At 40.4% G+C, this 18,649-nt stretch overlaps 1 protein-coding gene and 1 long non-coding RNA gene across 4 annotated transcripts in view; one reads left to right on the top strand and one right to left on the bottom strand.

Moving 5' to 3' along the window:
* pcxb (pyruvate carboxylase b) overlaps positions 1-7,524 on the top strand; it is a 283,342-nt gene extending 275,818 nt beyond the window's left edge. For all 3 annotated transcript variants that reach the window (XM_071477747.1, XM_071477748.1, XM_071477749.1), the window contains exons 25-27: positions 2,851-2,991; positions 3,460-3,561; positions 4,146-7,524. In XM_071477747.1, the coding sequence (XP_071333848.1) occupies positions 2,851-2,991; positions 3,460-3,561; positions 4,146-4,295 (393 nt within the window). In that variant the 3' untranslated portion in view covers positions 4,296-7,524. The remainder of the gene's footprint in view (positions 1-2,850; positions 2,992-3,459; positions 3,562-4,145) is intronic.
* Positions 4,217-18,649, bottom strand: part of LOC139621330 (uncharacterized) — a 45,129-nt gene continuing 30,696 nt past the window's right edge. The window contains exon 2 of the long non-coding RNA XR_011690979.1: positions 4,217-4,277. This is a non-coding gene — a long non-coding RNA (uncharacterized lncRNA). The remainder of the gene's footprint in view (positions 4,278-18,649) is intronic.

Below are 18,649 nucleotides of genomic sequence, written 5' to 3'. Positions count from 1 at the left end.
TTCAGCTAAATGACTGCCTGGATGTTTTCTGTGTTGTTATATTCTAGAAATAAAAGAAAAGATGAAATATTTGGTAGCCTCCACAGGACACAAAGCTAATGAACCCTGGTATTTTACCTGGAACTAGGTTACTCATGAAAGCAGTTAATTGAAGCCAACCACAGGGGAGGAGTACTGTAGAGAGAGCTGGTGTGACCAATAACGTAACAGGAGCTTGTGTGTGAGCTTGTCGTTTTAATTCATACAAGTCAAAGTCTTAACATATGACTGATGTTTTAGATATCGACATAATGCAGTGAAGTCATCTTTGTAGCTCTGTATAAAACTGGCATAAACACACAGTTACAACTTAGACAAAAGCATCTTCAAATGATTCATACATTTTGTGCAACTCTTCAAAGAGACACATACTGTATTTTTCATGGGAGCGGTTGTGAGGAGATGTAGAGTAGAAGCCATGCAGTTGGAAAAGGGAAGGCAGTTTTGTTTTTTGCAAAGAGCTGCCAAGATCCCTATTAAAAATGGCTCAGGCTAGAGAGAAGTTGAGTGTAAAGGAAGGTGGAGAGAGAAGCAGCGAGAGATGAAGATTAGTGCCAGAGAGAAAGCAAAGGCATGCAAAGAAAGGTTTTGTTACCAGAGAGGGAAATAGATGAAGAGTTAGCGCACCCAGAGAACGAGAGAGGCAGAATGAAATTGAGATCAATACATACCTGCAGCAGCGTGTATTTTTGTCTTTGCGCAGAGACTTAGTTTGGCATAGCAATGGAGACTCAGCTGTGATGTCAATGTGAAAAACAAAAAGGGTGAGAGGGGAAGCATTGAGGAAGAGTGGTGGAGAGGCAACAGAAAAAAAGAGAAGCTGAAAGAGCCAGATGAGGGGAATTAATAACAGCATGAGAGACAGAATGGCCCCAGAAATAGGTAGCAAAATAACAATACAAAATGGAAAGCTGTGACACATGGGAGAACTGATATTGAAAGAGACTGAAAGCCAGAGAGAGGAAGCTGGACAAATGGAAAGAAGGAAAAAATTAGTTTCCGACCACTGAGATGAGATTTGAGGAGAGACGTGAGATAAATGAAGAAGTACAGTGGCCAGTGTTGAGGGAAAGACTAGCAAGACAACACAGCAGTGACCAGAAGTGATGTGAGAAGAATAAGCTGTCTGGTGCTGATACAGAGAGGAAGTGTAATGTCTTTGTCTTGAAAGAAAACTGTTACTGGTGGCAGGTAAAGTCACAGAGTTTGAAGGCTGGAAAATGTTTTCAGATCCTCCAATGTGCCATCGTTTCTCTCCTGAACTCTCCAGTCTGTCTCTCTGTCTCTCAGATTGTCATTCTGTCTGCACCACTTCTCCCTCTTTCATGTCTGAATTGGTATCTCTGGTGTAAACACACAGATAGAGATACACCATACAGCCATTTACGTCTTGTTTATTTTTATTACCCCGAGGTAGCAAGTGAAGCTGCAAAGTGTAGACATACGGTACAATGTTTATTACAAGTCTTTACATACTTTATATAGCTTCTGTATTTGTGCCTCTTTTTTCCACAGATATCATAAATAAGGTTTATGTTACCAGGGCAGCAACTACCTCGTTTCCAAAATCCATTCACAGAGTCTATTTAGCTGGACTCCAGAACCCAAGTCTTATCTTAAAATATCTGAGGCTCAGGTTTGTGTATTCACTGGATAAATGATTAAAATTGTTGTGCTTGGGGGCTGGTTTAACACCTCACCTGCTTGATGCAGTTCAAATAAACTCAAAAAGTGATGCTATGAGCAACTACACCACTCTAAGTGTTGTTACATATTACTGCAAGCTCATTTCTCAGATACATCTGAATGTGAAAAGAAAGTTAACACAGACGTGTGCTGAGCATGTGTCTGAGTCCATTTATTTTGACAGGTCCCTAAAGAATAAAGGAAAAGTGGTGTTAGTTTGGCCCAGACCAAATGAGCTGAGCTACTATAATCAGTTATCAAAGTATCTTTTATGAAACTATATCAACTATAATCTTGATATGTGACAGTGGAAGAAGAATGGGTGTAGATAATAAAAGAAATGATGATTGAATTTGATTTAGTTGCTTTGGTTTCAGGATCCTGATGCTGTGAGTGCCAGCTCACTGTCACACTTTCATGTTTTACTGGGACACTTGAATAGAACAGAGCCATCTATAATGTTATTAGTCAGACCTGTGACTTTCCTGCTATGACAAGTCAAAGTGTCTCCTGTGAAAAAAGACTGTTGAGGAGCTTCATCCTTTCCCATTCAAAACATGACTGCTCTGCACAATTGAGTTAAACACATCAATGCGCAGCTAATAAAAGCTGACAGGGAGTCACTGACTTGATGTAGTGAAATTTGAAATAAAAAAATTACTCATCAGTGTAAAATAGCAAATGCTCACAGCGTACAATGGTACGTTATTTGATTAATTTATTAAGCCCTTTAAATGAAGTGAGGCTCAGTGAGACCCTTCACATAGATTGGCAAACTCTGTTTTCCTACCCTGCAACAAAGTGCACGCTGGGAGACACTACAACACAATGGAAACGTGAAAAGAAATAAGAGTAGAAGGAAACAATCTGCTTGTCTCACCCCACTAACTTCACTTTTTAATTTCATCAGGCTCTGCGGTCTGTTTTTATTGCTTTAGCTGGACTTGTGAACTGAGCACCTGTGTATTAATTTAAATTTTCTAATATAATTTCGTTTCTGTCCCTTCCTCCTTCACACGCTCCCTCATCTTCCATTTTCTCTCTTATGTGCCCTCCCCTCCTCCTCCCCTCCTCCTTCCCTCCTGCTCCATTCCTCCCCCACTCTCTGTCTTTGTTTTATCTCAGGTGGAGCTGGAGAGAGGGAAGATCCTCCACATCAAGGCACTGGCACTGGGTGACCTGAACAAGGCCGGTCAGAGAGAGGTCTTCTTTGAGCTGAACGGACAGCTGAGATCTGTGCTGGTTAAAGACACCCTGGCCATGAAGGTATGCAGAGGGGATGGATGGACATGATGTAGGGATAGTCAATGGGTTGATGGAGGGAGGTATTGATAAATAGAGGGAGGGGGAAGAGTTGATGAAAGAAGAGAGGTATGGGTTGGATAGATGGGATAGCTTGAGAGAAGGATAGCTGTCAGTGCAGGCAAATAAATAGATGGCTAGAGGGACAGAGGAAGGAAAGGTTCTTGTTTTCTATTTTAAATCTGAATGTGAGAACTACATTTATTATGGTTCACTTGACAGTCACAAGTGATTTTTATTCATACAAACAAATGGCTGTGCGGGTAGTTGGAGGCTCATCAGGGAGAAATGTCTGAATGGATGGTAAAACAACTTTGTCGATGGGTTGTTGTCTGGATGAGTGAATAAATGGGAGGCAGGCATGCGTGGATGACTTGGATGGATGATCAGCTGGACAGACGGATGCATGAGATCTCTTTTCCCTCCACCCAGGAAATGAAGTTCCATCCTAAGGCTCAGAAGTCCATCAAGGGTCAGGTGGGAGCGCCAATGCCTGGAAAAGTCCTGGAGGTCAAAGTGGAAGTCGGATCCAAGGTCAGTTTATTGTTAACTTCCTCTTTTCTCTCAACATTTCAGTTTTTATCAGATTTGATCACCTTCGGTTAAAGGGTTAGTTAACTTAGTTTAGTAGTAGCTAGCCCTGTGGTAGTTTCAGTTTTATCTAGTTCCTAATTGAAATCATATTTCAAACTGTATTTCATTAATGATAGGTTCTTTTATATAACATTTGGAAAGACTGGCTTCCTTTGCTACATGGTTTTTATTTATGGATGTGATTTTATTCCTTAAAGTAAAGTATCAAGGAAAGTGTCATTTGTCAGCCACACTAAAGCTCCGGTATTGTGTCAGCACTAAAACAAATTTTCAAACGCCCCCCAGCCCTGTCCACTAGAGATTTCTGCCTCTATACTGGTGAAGTGTTAATGTGCTGCTGGGTATTGTTTCAATATTTTTCAGTACTCGTTCAAAAATACTACTTTTTACTTACTTCTTTGCTTTGAGGAATATAAATAAAATTGTTTTGTGGTTAAACACTTCAGCTACATTGCTTGTTCAGTGATCTGTGCATTTAAATCTTGTTTTTAATACTCTGTGAACTATCTTTATAATCATGAAAGGTGGAGAAGGGTCAGCCACTCTGTGTCCTCTCGGCCATGAAGATGGAGACTGTGGTCAACTCCCCGTTAGCCGGGACCATTAAGGCGGTTCATGTCACAGCCGACGCCTCACTGGAGGGAGATGACCTGATACTGGAAATCGAGGAGTAGAGTGAGAGGGCAGAGGGAGGGGGGAAGGGGGGAGTTAGACAATCTGATTTAGGAAATTGTGAGAGTTGGAGGAACAGGGATTTAAAAAAAAGGAGGATAAGGAAAAGCAGGAATCCTTTAAAGACATAGATCTCTTCTGTGGTGGTACTGCAGGACATGTGGGCCCCTGATTTGTACATATTCTGTTCAGTTACACTGGGGACACAAAATGAAGCACAACACATATCCAGACCTGATAGGTGCAAAGAGCAGATGATATGGGAATTCCTTGCTGAACTGTACCACTACTCAGTCTCCATGTAATTCCCAAGATGTGGTGATTAGATCAAACAACAGTATATCTCAGTACATCGACTAATGTCCTGTTGGCTTGTGGAAAAAAAAAAACAGAATAACATACAGTGTATTTGAATTGTTATACATTCCACTTAAATGCTAGTCTTAAATGTGATATACTACAGTGAGCTAACTAAGTGCAACACTAACAGGGTTGTAACAGCTACTTTCCATTTCCATTTCTATGCTGTTGCCTAATATATTAAAACTGAGTGGGTGAAACTATTTTAATGACTACTAAATGTTTGTCTATGTAATCAGCAGGGTCAGATGAAGGAGGACAGACTTGAGGATGTATTACCAAATCATTTTTTCATACGGGAACATTTTCATTTTTTAGCATGTTCACCTTTGCAAGACGTTATCGGTCTCTGACAAGCGTCACTGTGCATTCTGGGAATGTGAGATCACTGGTTGGAATTAGACTCACTTTTGTTTTTCTACGTAGAAAAAAAATTAAAACTGATCTTTGGAAAAGGTAAAGTACACAGGGGCTGATGGGGGGAAAAAATATTACAATATTTGAACTAATCTGTTTTATGTGATAAAAATATTTTCACAATAAGATCACAACAAAGCATTGGCACCATTTCAGGTTGACATGGACACAGATAAACATGCCAGGAATGTTAGGTGTTGCACCAAAGTGAAAAATGCATTCTGTTACTGTATCAGTAATAGCAGATGGTGGTTTATTTTTTGAAGATCTGTGCTGCTGTTGAAAATGTTTCCCCACTCATACCTGTCTTTAAAATCCCCAAGCAGAAGCAAGTTGTCGCAACATTGTTCAAATGAAGCTGTAGGCTGCATTGGAAACACCCAAATAGGATTAGAGTTGTGATTTTTACAAAGTACCTTGGTGTAAATGTGGCTTTCTTAATCCACCGACAGCAGTGGGGTGGCCCAACTCAACCAGCTGAGCTCTATCTGCTGTATCAATTGAGAGGAATAAAGGCACAAGTCTTAAGGTGGCTTCTAAGGACTTTTAAGTTTCTGGTTTAATAGTGTGTTGTTGGAAAACTTGTCAGCGGAGCGGTTTCACCCTGTCTTTTCAGAACCAGGCAGAGATTATGGTGAATGGTCTTCTGTCTGCATGGGGATTTTAATGCTAGGTGTAAATGGGATTACATGGTGGCGTAATGGAGGCGTGTGGTGTTATTTTCTGAGGCTCTGCTGATTAATTTATGAATTAATTCTGTCAAATGATGTGAAATTAGCCGGACTAATAAGAGACTCTGGAGATTCCCAGTAGCAGCACTCAGCTTTATATTTCTAACTCGTGTGAGTGTGTTTGCATAAATGAGTCTAAATGTGTGTGTGTGTGTGTGTATTCGTTCAAATCAGTTTTAAGACAAAGTCAACCAGTCTCCATAATGTTGCACCTCCAGAGCTGAAACATTGTAAAAGAAATGAAATATTCATACACACGAACTGATACAAAATATTCACGCTAACACTCCTCGCCCTTGAGTGCTGTCTGGATCACAAGAAAACAAAACCAAATACACTGCACGTCAGAGTGGCTACATCTCCATAGTAACACTATCCAAAACATTTAATAGCAATGCAGCAGCAACTCTACTCAGCTGTCAGACGATACTGTTAAATCCTGAAATTAGACTCTAAGAAGATTGGACTTTGTTCTAACTCCACTAATGTCGGCCGCAGGCCTTATAACTATCCGAGGGTCTTAAATCTAAAAGCGATCTATGCCGAACTGAATGTGCACCTACCCTGACCAGTGAAAGGAGCCAGTAAATACATTAAGATCATGTATCAAATACAGTATGGAAGCATGTGTCACAGTCTCCTTGTCATACAGTGAAGCAGGGTGTGTTTGGGACAGCGGGCTAAAAAAGACAACAGCTTACTTTCCAAAGCCTCTGTGCACCTTGGACAGAGCACATTGATCGAGACACAAAATTCAACTTGAATCACTTTGTACTCGACTGGATTGTTTCCAGAATTTTTGCACCATTACCTCTGAGAATGAGTCCCCTTTTGAACTATGCATCAATACTGAGCAGCGCTGCCATACTTAATTAGAACACTGATACGTCTCCTCACTCTCCCAGCCCACCGCCATGCCTCACTGTACCTCCTGGCTGTATCAATCTGTATGAGTCTTTGGAAAGAGTCAGAGATAAACTAGTGGGAATGTATGAATGAGTGTTTTTGACAAGCTGTTGCACAATAATATAATGGTCCCTCCTCCTCTCCTTTTAGCTCTTCTCACTTATCTGCTTTTCCTCTCCCTTTCCTCCACAGTGTAAATTTGCACATTTAAGATGTTGGCATCAACTCATGCAATAATGTAAACTGTATCGCAGCGTTTCTCTGTCTGAGCCAGCAGCAACTGCATCAACTGTGCTTATGACAATGTACTACTGTTCAGAGTCTGGGGAAAAAAGAATAAATCAGAAAAAGTACACACAGCTGGAAAATGTTATTTGTTTCAGACAGGGGGATATAAAGTTGACCTATTCTTGAGCTCATGCGTTGTGGAGGTGAACTGTCGCAGAGCATGAAAATAGGGTCTGTGACATTTCTATTTTCTTTCTATTGCTTTCATTTGTGCGTTTTTATGAAACCAACCAAACTGTTTATTTACTCTTTCAGTTTAGCAGACGTGACCGCGTGCGCATTCAAAAAAGTTGTCAAGATTTCTTTCATATTGTCATTTCTACATAATCCTAGATTAAATCTTCTTTTTACTTAAATCATTTTAATTTCCTGACATAGTTTACATTTACTTGGGTCAAAGTATGTCAAGTCCTTAGAGCGGCTACGAGCTGGAGCGCACAAAAAGGGAAACAAATAGTATCCACTAAATAAAAGTGATTAATTGTTCTTGTTCTGTCTAAACATACAAATAAAGTTAACTGAAACTGAATCTTATGGTGTTGGTGTGTGTTGCATATTTTACAAAGCAGGAATGAGAAATCCTTAGCAGCAAGTAAAAGCCAGCATTGAATAATGGTTTTTAAGAACAAATACTGTCATCACAACCCGGAATGGTCCTGTACATCGAGCTGTCACTACAAAGCAGGCTGAACAGCTCAGCACTGGCCAGAGGAAAATGTATAAGTCCCACATCACATATCAAACTGTCCAGTCATAGCTCTTTCAGAATAATGTGAACTAGTAATTAGATTTCAAGAATACATTTTCAAGTTGAAAAGACTTTTCTCAAAAGCCAAAACCCTGCTGATCAATGCAAGTACTTTAGCCTGTGCAATTTTCTCACATTTATTACCATAATGTGACAGGGATATATTGGATTGTTGGAGCCAAGACGCACACTCATTCTGTCAGTCCACCCTCCCTGTTTGTCTTTTTGGTGCTTAACAAACGTTGACTCCTGTGCTGCTGGATGTGGATCTACACTGACTCCTTGCTGTCTTCTAAACAGGTTCTATAGATCTGATTAAGGACTGATTTACCACAGTAAATCAATCAAGTCTGTTGCTGAACTGGCATTATCGATCAACTGCCACTTCCACTGTTAGGAGTGTGATCGCGGAGGAGAGTGATTAAGCTCGTGTATGGACTGAAGGGGAAGCTTAGTTATCACTGATATTAATGCACAGCAACACCATGCATGACTGGCTTGGTCACCACTTTGTAAACTGGGTTAACTGGAAGTGAGGATGTGTTGCTATGGTGCCAGGATACTTAATTGTCTTCAGATTAAATCACAAGGGCAATCTTGTAACACGATAGCTGTTATGACACACTTGTCAACTGCCTTGAGTGACAGCTTTGATTAACAACAAAATCAAATGAGCATATGTGAATAGAGGAGTGGAAGACAACACTCTCGGTTTGTTTATCACTAGAACAGTATCTGGACATCTGTGACTAAATTCATAATTTTGACAAAGCAGAACTGATTTTGTTGAAGTGGAGAGAAAAACTTGAGGGCTATTTCCACAAATCACCCGCCTGATGTTTTCCTCGGTTTATGTGCTTTTAATCAGAATACTAGAAGTCAGTCTTCTCTCATGAAGACAGCAAACGTCACACAGTTCCCACAATCTAATTCCACAATCAAACTGTTTTATGAAAAATAATCATTGTACAACTTAATGTGGTGTCCTTGTTGAGAATTTGAATAAAATCTAATTTTTTTTTTTTTTACTTCAAGCACATATCTACCAACAGTTTCCTGTGGCTTTCACATGCTGACACACTGTGTGCGACACACAGACTCTCGATGATTGTTGTGCATTTAGACACATTTACAACAACAAGAGTCCTAGGTTCTCACTTAATGAGGCCTCTGGTGGCATCCTTGTGGTCAAAGCAATCATTTGTGTTCAATTGAATATTTATGCAGTGATAATGATCACATTAATGGGAGGCCCACTAATCTACAATAACAGATTAGTCCGTTCCCATGGCAATGAGAGATAAAGTCATTGAGAGAAATCTGGATCGTCATGAATGTTTAATTTTATCTTTTTATGCGTGGGACAAAACTTCAAAGTAAGCCACACTTCTCAAATTTTTTAAGTAACAGAGACTTTCAAAACGAGGCTAAACTCTCTTAAAGCTGTATTCCCTGTTTGGTCCATCAGTAATCACACTGTGTTGAAGATAACTGGGAGCTTAGCAGCTTAATGATGAAGCCTACACTTGTTAAAGGCACCCTGTGGAGTTTTCATTGTAAACAAACTGTTTGGTTTAGTTCAACATTTCTCACACATTGTGAATTAAACATTGTGAATTCAACCTTGAACAGGTTGACTACATTTCAAATCTTAAAATGTCGACAGCAACTAACAATTATTTCCATCTTTATTAACCTGTTGATATGTTATTTGGATTAAAAATGTATGTAATAACAAAAAAATATCCATTGCTGTTTCTTGAAACCATGAAGTGGTTTTAAACTGCTCGACCAAAAGACAAATCAATTATCATTATCATCAATCAGTTATTCATATTCAGTTCTATAAAATGAAAAATGTCCCTCCAAAATTCCTTTAGCCCAAGTTCACGTTATCAGAGCACTCATTTAGTCCAACCCACAGTCCTCAACACAAAGATATTTAACTATTATATACTAGATAATTAACTGTCACATAGAAGAGCAGTAAATTCCAGCTTTAGAAATTATGTAAATGATTGACAAGCAAAATAGTTGCATCAACTTATCGTTTCAGCTCTAATTCAAGTTAAAATAATATATAAAAGAGAAACAAATAATCACATATGTGAGGCTGGAACCAGCACATTTCTGCCATAAATGATGAACAATTCACTGCTAATCAAGATTTTTGTTACTAAGCACAAATATATGCAGAGCCTTTGTATAAACACTTTAGGTTGTTATGAGCAAATGGGCGTATTTGTCTCTTTTCTGGCCTCTTTAAATGACTCTGCAGTAAAGGACCTCACACTGCTGCAGTGGCCAGAAACAGACCCATCATCTAAACGCTGCTCTGTAGCGCCAATCTGGGGGGAAAAACTCCACAGGTACCTTTGAATAACAAACTGTATCAGACTACTAAAAGTTTTAGCATTAATTACTTATGTCACATCATAGCTAAAGCTACAGCCGACGGTTTAGATTAATGAGCTACAGTCAAAGTCAACATCCAGGCAGATACTTAGAGAAAAGCTGTGCTGCTTTGTGTCAACATTTTGGCCACTGCCAGATAAAACCATGACTTCTCTGTAACTTTCTCTTCCCTCAGCTGACACTGTGCCTCAAAATGGGTCAAGGACCTGCTTTGATGGGGTCTCAACTTCACAAGAGAAGCAAACGCTTCCATTTCCCCAGGTCCCGAGGTCACAGACTAAGTTTCTCATTTGGATCTCAGACTGAAACTGTTTAATAACTCCTGGCTCTAATCTGTAAATGACAGCCAGAGTTCAAATCCCCTTTGTGGCTTTGCTTTGCTCATCCCTTTGTCCGTTTTGTCACTGTCCAAATGAATAGCAAATACCTAGTGAGGAGAGCCATGAAGTCTTGGCAACTCTGCATGTCAAACACCTACTGAAGAAGCTCTGTGAAATTCTGGCAGAGGCGTGTGGCAGCAGCTGGCAGAGGAGCCAACTTTCTAAGCCGTGCACGAGTCTCTTACATGGGCCACAGGGGTCCGCTGCTCTGTTGAGGTGCAACTTTCCCCTCTAATCCCTTTGCTGCTGTTCGATAATCCCTTCACTGCTTGCTTTGCTGCTTTCTTTGCTGTAATCCTCCTGCCTGAATAAAGAGAGAATAGACGAGGAGGATCGACTACATAGTGTCTCAGACAGACAGGGTGGACAGCTCTGTCAACCTCTAAGCTTCCTGTCACTCAGCACCACCAGGTTCTGGTCCATCCAGACACTAAAACTGCCATTTGCTGCTTTTTTCTGGACTATCCACAAAAAATGCATCAGATTTCAAACTGAGCAATTCTAATCACTGAAAATAAGCCAGTGACAAGAAATGAAGCCAAAGCAATAGCCAGATTTTTAAAAAGCGGAGATGGAAACTGATAATAACGGTGTAAAAGCAGGAATGAAATGAAACCCTACGATGTCAAAAGCTCCCAATGAGACTGCAACTCAGCATCAAACACACATCACTTTCAAATGAGGGATTTTGAACACTCCCCTGGCAGGTGTGATCCACTGCCATCTCCATTCCCCTTCCATTACTCCCTGTTCAAAGACTGCTTGTGGGGACAATTTTCCACCTGTCTGAGAAGCAGGAGCCAGGGGCTTGCAGGGCAGTAAAACCTCTCATCCTGCATGTCCACACAGAAACGTCCCCGATGGCAGCGCCCGGTGTAACACTGTCATTTGGCTCTGCTCAATTTCTTGATGTGATGATCTCATAACTCACAGGGTGCACACCTCTGAATGTTCGGGATGCAGCGTGTGTCCCAGTTATGAATGTGGATAAATGACAAAGGCGAGAAACAGGAAACTATCCTCCTGTACTCTCCTCCTCTAGACTCTGCTCCATCATTAAACACTATTCGCAGCACAGCAGCATCACTAAGCCATGGGCAACCGAACAAGTGATCAGTTAACACACACTTTCACACATCAATTAACTGGACAGATCAATTCTGTGTGCTGATCACACTGACAAATTCAGTTTCTAATGAATCCGTCAGATGATGGCCAGTAGCTAGCCACGACATGGATCATTTCCTGCCGCCCCTCCGGAGTCAAACTCTGTCAAGCCCTTTTGCATCTCCAGCAAGTGACACCCCGTGTATGTGCAAGTGTGTGTGTTGGTCTGTGAGAGAAAGACTAGGAGGGAAGAGAGAAATAAAGAGTGCTAATACTGCATGTGTGTATGTGATGAGACATCTCATTAAGTACTAAAACTCCTCCACAGAACTGGTTTAGCCCCGGGTGTCAGAAGGGGCACAAACCCACACACACATACACATACACAGCTGATACACTTCGTTCGTTGTTTTAACACACTGTGGCTTTAAAGCACGTGTTAAAGTGTGTGTGTGTGTGTGTGTGTGTGTGTGTGTGTGTGTGTGTGTGTGTGTGTGTGTGTGTGTGTGTGTGTGTGTGTGTGAGTGTGTGTGCATGCGTGCGTGCGTGCGTGCGTGCGTGCGTGTCTGAAAGTGTGACCTCTCTTTGCCACTGTGAGCTTAAAGCGTTCCAGCTTGAATCAAAGCACTGCAGCGAATATGAGAGGGAAGCTGAAGAGCAGAAACAGCGACACACACTCACAGCCAGACAGGGAGGATACAATGCGACAGAGGCAGAGTGAGCAAACGGAGGAGAGAGGAGAGCGGCTCAGACTGCGACACAGAGCCGAGACAGGAATTAAGGAATCAGGAAGCAAAGAGAGGGAGAGGATCAAAGAAGAGGAGCCAAATCAATCGTTACTTTTTATTCACGTGCGTCAGGCACTGGGACACGGTGCCTATCATCATGCCTTTACCTGCACCTACATCCTCCACCTTGATGTCAGAATTACTGCACCATGGCAACAGGCGTGCTCAGGGCAAAAAAGCATCCTGTTGCCAAAGAACAAACAGTCCGAGCAGAGTCTTTATCACTCTTCTTTCTTACGCACAAACACATCTATGCACCTTCTGTCCAGCAAACAGGAATATGTCCAGACAATCACTTACGTGTGTGATTTCTAAAGTTATCCAAGCACAGACGTCTGTCTTTATATGCATTAAAACAAGTGATGCATATGAGCTTTGAGTCACACCTGTTAATCCAGGCTCAGCATGGGAGAAGTCACACTTGTGTTGCTGACAGCCTGTGGCAAATATCAGCTGCTACAGTCACAGCTTTACAAGATCAGGACAGTACATCTGAAAACACTACTCCACTGTCTTCATTACGTGGCCATTTGGTAGCTCAGGCAGGAATCTGTTACTCAAATGTTGTATAAACCAGTCCAGTTAATGAATTCGGTGCTCATTCTGTGCGCATACACAACACCGCTGCCTGCTTTCACCTCTACCTACCCAGCCCCATCCTGCACTAGCATTTAGCTGTACATGAATATCTCCAATTACATGTTCAACGGTTATTAATTGTTCTCCCACTCATATTTGTCCCAGAGCGTCGCATGAGCAGACATGCCCAACGAAAATGAAAACCAATGCACGAAATGGGTAAAACCCCAAAGTGAGTGTCCTGATGGAAATGGTGACAGTGTACACTCAAGCAGCAACTTTCAATGCTGAAAAATGAAGCCAACACCAAAGTGCCAAATACTGCAGTTCTTTGAACGGCCACTTGAGGCTGGCTCCAAAAGTGAGACAATCCCTAGAGACTCCTGTGTTAAAATGTCCAACTTTACAGCAAAAATAAACTTGTTTACAGTATGGTGCAAAAAACGGTTTTGGTTGTTAAAATTTTATTAAGGCTTAAAGTTCTGTGTTAGTGAGGGTGCGCCGCTTTGTGACAAGTGGGTGAGCATGTGCTTGCCACAAACCAGTAAGCACACACGCCCCTCCTCTGGGAGTTAGGTGGAGCAGCCGACTGAGCTTCAAAACCTTCTCTCTTCAGAAACCTGTGGGTGACATCTTTATATACAGTCTGTGTGTCCACTATGCCTTCATAGGATGGCTGGTCGATGTGGTAAATCAGTATTGTGATATTAATGTGATTTCTTTCCCCTAATACCAACATGTGTCTCGATAAGACAAATGTATGTTGTCCATCACAACTGCTGATTCCACTGAAAGTCAATTAACAATAGCACAAAATTATCATCCATCCAAACAAATGCACCTCCAGTTATTAACAGGAGTCACCTCATTAGCATATGAATTACAACTGTTTCCTCTAGTTAAGAGGTGGCACATCAGCTGCAATCAAATTACTGTTTTTACCACGGCTCTGTCCAAAATCACTTATTCACTGCTCCCTATATAACAGACACTCGATAGCTCACTCTACAGTGAGTAGCAAACTGAGATTTTGGATATAGGTGTACAGTTGCATGACAGTAATCTTTGCATCTATACAATGTGCTGCAGTGCGTAGTGATTGTTAACAGAGGGTAGTCTACATGCTATGCTACTCCTTTGTCCTTTCTATTCTGGAAACCTTTAATAGATTCCACACAGTATTCAGACACAGAGTGACATCAGACACGGGATATGTGTTATACTTGTGCAGTTGTCTGACACCAGAAATACAGCAATGAGAACAACTAAATTGTGAGTTTGTCTATATAGAAACATTTTGACAGAACAGAGGTTTCACCTGCTGAGGCTCAGCAGAGGAACCTCAGCCTTTTTAAAAAGGTGACATGACGGCTGTGATGCACTATTCCGTTGATAACTGATGACAACTGAAAAACTTTGTTGTTAAACTTTGAAAGAAAATGTCTGAAGCACTTTCCATTTATGAAGACAAAATAAAATCTAGGGTGAAACACTGTGGCTCTGTTAAAATAACATATTTGCGCTGGATACCCTACTGCTGCTTCCAAATCATTTCTGATGGTATAGATGTATTTTCCTCGGCATATCTGTCCTCCTCCAGGCATCATGACTTGTCCAAGTATTCAGTTAAAATTATACCTAACATCAGAACATTTTTCAGCAGTGAAAAACATCTACAGTAAATGTCTGCTTTTCTTTTGGAGTCAGCTCCACACAATCACAACACAAGGCCTTCTTTTCTACACTCATCTTTTTGTTCTGATATTCAACAACCAGCTTCAGGACACCAAAATGTAAAGCAGCCTCAACACAGGTTGTGTTATGAGAGCTGCAGCTTTTTAATTAGACTGGGAAAAAAACTCCTCAGCTATCACTGTCCCATTCATCCACAGCTGGATAGAAGAAGTTCAACACTGTTCTGTGAGAGCTGTCAGAAGTCATCCTGGGAAATCAACAACTTAAGTGGAAGCAGGTGAGGCTGCAACATAGATTACAACACTTCATCACAAAACACCTCCAAGAAGGCATCATCATGCTCACACATAGACGATGTACAGTTCATTCAGAAAGTATTCAGACCCCTTCACTTTTGTCACATTTTGTAATGTTGCAAAAAAAAAAAAAAAAAAAAAAAAAAACACTTCGGTGAAAGAGCTCTCCATGAAAACAGACACATGGAAAACGGTCACGTACTTTCAGAAGTTATATTTATCCATAATGGTTGGTTATTATTGCTATTAAATGCAATTTTTTTGCACCAGCCTTATCTCTTATAAAGGACTGGAGATGAAAACAGCCATTATTGCTCTAAGGCTATCTTAATTCAAACTAGAAATTTCATCTAAAGGGCAGTCTGGCGTGCCCCATTATTGTCTGAAAAGAACGCATTTCCTTTATGTGTGAGTCAAGTAAATATTAATTTATTCCCCTATACACGTCACTGTATTATGACTGGATTATGTCTGCTTTGTTAAAAGACAGAAGGGTAATTTAACTGGGCTCACACAGACCTACTTTTAGGGGTAGTGCTGACTTGGGGTAATAGCAGAAGATTGTCATAGGTGTCTATAGCTCCCCAAACGTGTTTTTTTTTACCTTTCATTTCCTCTTTTCATTCTTTGTCACTCTAGGTCACCAAAGTGTTACATGTTAGCATCTGTCTACAGTGTCATATCTGTTTGTTATTTTTTGTCACACTATTTCACCAATAAATTAAAAAAATTAAAATACTAAAATAGCAGAAGATTGTCATAAACAATACTGCAAAAAAATGCAGTATGGTGTCTGGGGTTGATCTAAAATCTTTGCCATGATGAAGTTTCATGTTTCACATCTTGTATACCAGTGCCTTTTTCATGTTGTCTTATGTTTGGATTAATTACAGTATGACCAGTTAAAGATTCTGCAGCAGAAGTTGGTTGGTTGGACTGATGGTTGAACAGTGGTTCAATCAGACAGTTCAGATAGATGTATTCGGTTATTCTAGACATTCTCAGCTATTCATGACTTTATTTAGATTAGCCTTATCGTTTAATAAAAAAAAAACAAAACACTGCAATAAGAATACATTTAGGTCAGCAAGAGCTTTACAACATCAGTCATTTGATGACTTGTGTCCAGACCTCATAGTTTCACAACCCTTTGGTCCTTGAAGACAGAGTGGTTCTCATCAACGTCTCAGTCAGATGAATGTCATGTGATCACTGGAAAAGTGAATTTAAAAAAAAAATAAATAAATAAAAAAGGTTTAAGCTTCTATTTTGTGTTATTTTATGTGATATTTTGCCTTATAAGAGAAAAAAAAATATGGCTGAATGTTGTACTGTTCTTTTGAATTTTTTGCATTATTTATCAGTATATTATTGAGCTCTAACACAGAACACACTGGTATGGTCACAGCGACAAATGAGTCTTCTCTTTACAGTGATTCACAGAATGCAGATGGCTGTTTGTGGTGTATTTTATCAGCTATCATCAGTTCATGTTTCACGGCCACAGGAGCCAGCTTCTTCATGCACTGTCTCAATATTTGATGATGTAACCACACATTATGCATGTTGGCAACCGTGAAATATATCAAACAATATCAACAGATTAATCATATTTATTCATCCTCCTGTGTATTATACTTTTTGATTTATGATCACATTCAGACTGATACCTCCACCACTTTCCAGGAATCTAATTTAAGGTTTCGTAATGTTGTTATCCAAACAGATGCTGTGTGTTTGATTCCTACTGACAAGTCTAAAAACTACAGTATGTTGATTTCTACCAGGTTTGAGCATCTCTTGTGCTCTCTCATTTTTCTCTGTTGCTCAAAGTGATTCATTGGACATGTCTTGCATAGTTTGAGGTGGTTAAGATCCAGATTTTGATCACATTCCCCTTCAGAGTGGTGCAATGTGAAATATCTCTAAGACTGAGGAAAAGCTCAGAAGAAGAAATCAACAGGTTAAAGCATTTCTTCGTAAAGATAATGGCGCTCGTTTGAAGGGAAGAGGTTGCTTCTAAAAGTGGAGAAGGAAATAAGTGTCTCATTTTCCCTGACACAGGCTCCTATTAGCAGCTACAACATGCTTAACGCCTACAGTGCAGGCACAGACACGGGCACTAAAAATAAATAACATGGCATTAACACAAGTGAGTCAGCGCACGCACACGCACACACACACACACACACACACACACACACACACACACACACACACACAAAAGCTCCTATAGTTTAAGTGTCAAAAACCACCAATTATCTCCTATTATATAGCTTTGGTTGTGATAAAATACCTGTTAAACCGCACACCATGAAACACACTTCAAGACATCCCACCAGATCATTAATCCACATTTGTGCAACTTAAGCCCGGCATGGTATACTATCCAAAGTCCTCATCTGAATGTAATGAAATACAAATCACACACACTGCTCACAGAGCCCCACTCTGACTGAGAGCTTTCAGATGAGGCTAGATTGGAGGTCTACAGCTCTTACTGGAGTCGATTGGATTTACAAATGAAGCCTACATCTCAGTAGAATACAAAGATTATCTTTTTCACTGGGAGCTGACAATCTTACCACTGATGTAAAAGGATCTGGGTTTTTAGGATGTCTGCATTAGCTGACAAAGATGCAACCCACCAGTAAGGCAGAAAGAACAATTTTGCAGAAGGCTGAATAATAAATCTTTGTCATAAGAACAGGCTTTAGAGAAAACCAGTACAAAGTGAATTGCTGTTTCTTGCTTCAGTTGCTTGTACAGGTTGTTCAACACAAGGTCTCCTTTGGTCTTCAGTCCAGACTGTGGATCAGACAGGAAGGATCTGCCCAAACACCTCAGAGGTTTGAAGGGAGTTCAAAGGTTAGAAATGCCTTCAGAAAAATCGGTAAAGTCAGTTACAGCACTATTAGCCTCCACATACTGGCTGTTGTAATACACCAGACACAACCTGTGCAGCAGCATCCTGGAGGAGGACATTGCTTTAGAGTGAGACAGGGGCATACAGATGGTTCAGTTTTAGACAGCACAGCTGCACAACACTTCAAATGCAAAAGTCAAAACCTCCAGAAGTTGATGGTACAGACAAAATGCTCCAGGTCATAATGTGAATCACCTTTTTAGACAGTTTGCCTACAACAGATTAAATGCCAAATAATAAACTAAGACATTTACCAGGCAGTGTCAGTATGTTTGACACATTTCTTTCTCAAAACATTAAGCAAAACAAGGAATTGACTGCATAGATTTTGTGTGAATCTGTAGTTTAATTCTAACAAAAAATTTGGGAGTAAAAAGTAAACACAAGCAACATGATGATGCTTGATTATTTAGGGCTGGATTTTCTTTAACTTTTAAGCAAACATTAAATCAGATTTAGCCTTAGATCTTTAGTTTTTCTGAGGTGCAGCAGTGAAAAGATAATTTAAACCAATTCCTCTGTGTTTTCTTTTGCAGTGACAGCAGTAAAACAGAAATGTGTGCCTAAAGGTAAGGGAACCAAGCTCAGTAATGAAATTAACCAAAGAGGAAATGATCTATACCTCCGGGCGATGGTCCAAGTCCTACAACCCTGTATCTCTGCATCCTTCCACCTGCTGATTCTCCTCGTTTCTCCAGTCTAAACAAACATATCAACCTG

Source organism: Trachinotus anak, unplaced genomic scaffold, assembly GCF_046630095.1.
Source record: "Trachinotus anak isolate AG129_WGS33_773 ecotype Australia unplaced genomic scaffold, CSIRO_AGI_Tana_v1 ptg000005l, whole genome shotgun sequence".
In the NCBI taxonomy this organism is placed as follows: Eukaryota; Metazoa; Chordata; class Actinopteri; order Carangiformes; family Carangidae; genus Trachinotus; species Trachinotus anak.
Note: the sequence above shows the minus strand (reverse complement) of the source record. Positions and strands in the feature narration are given on the sequence as shown.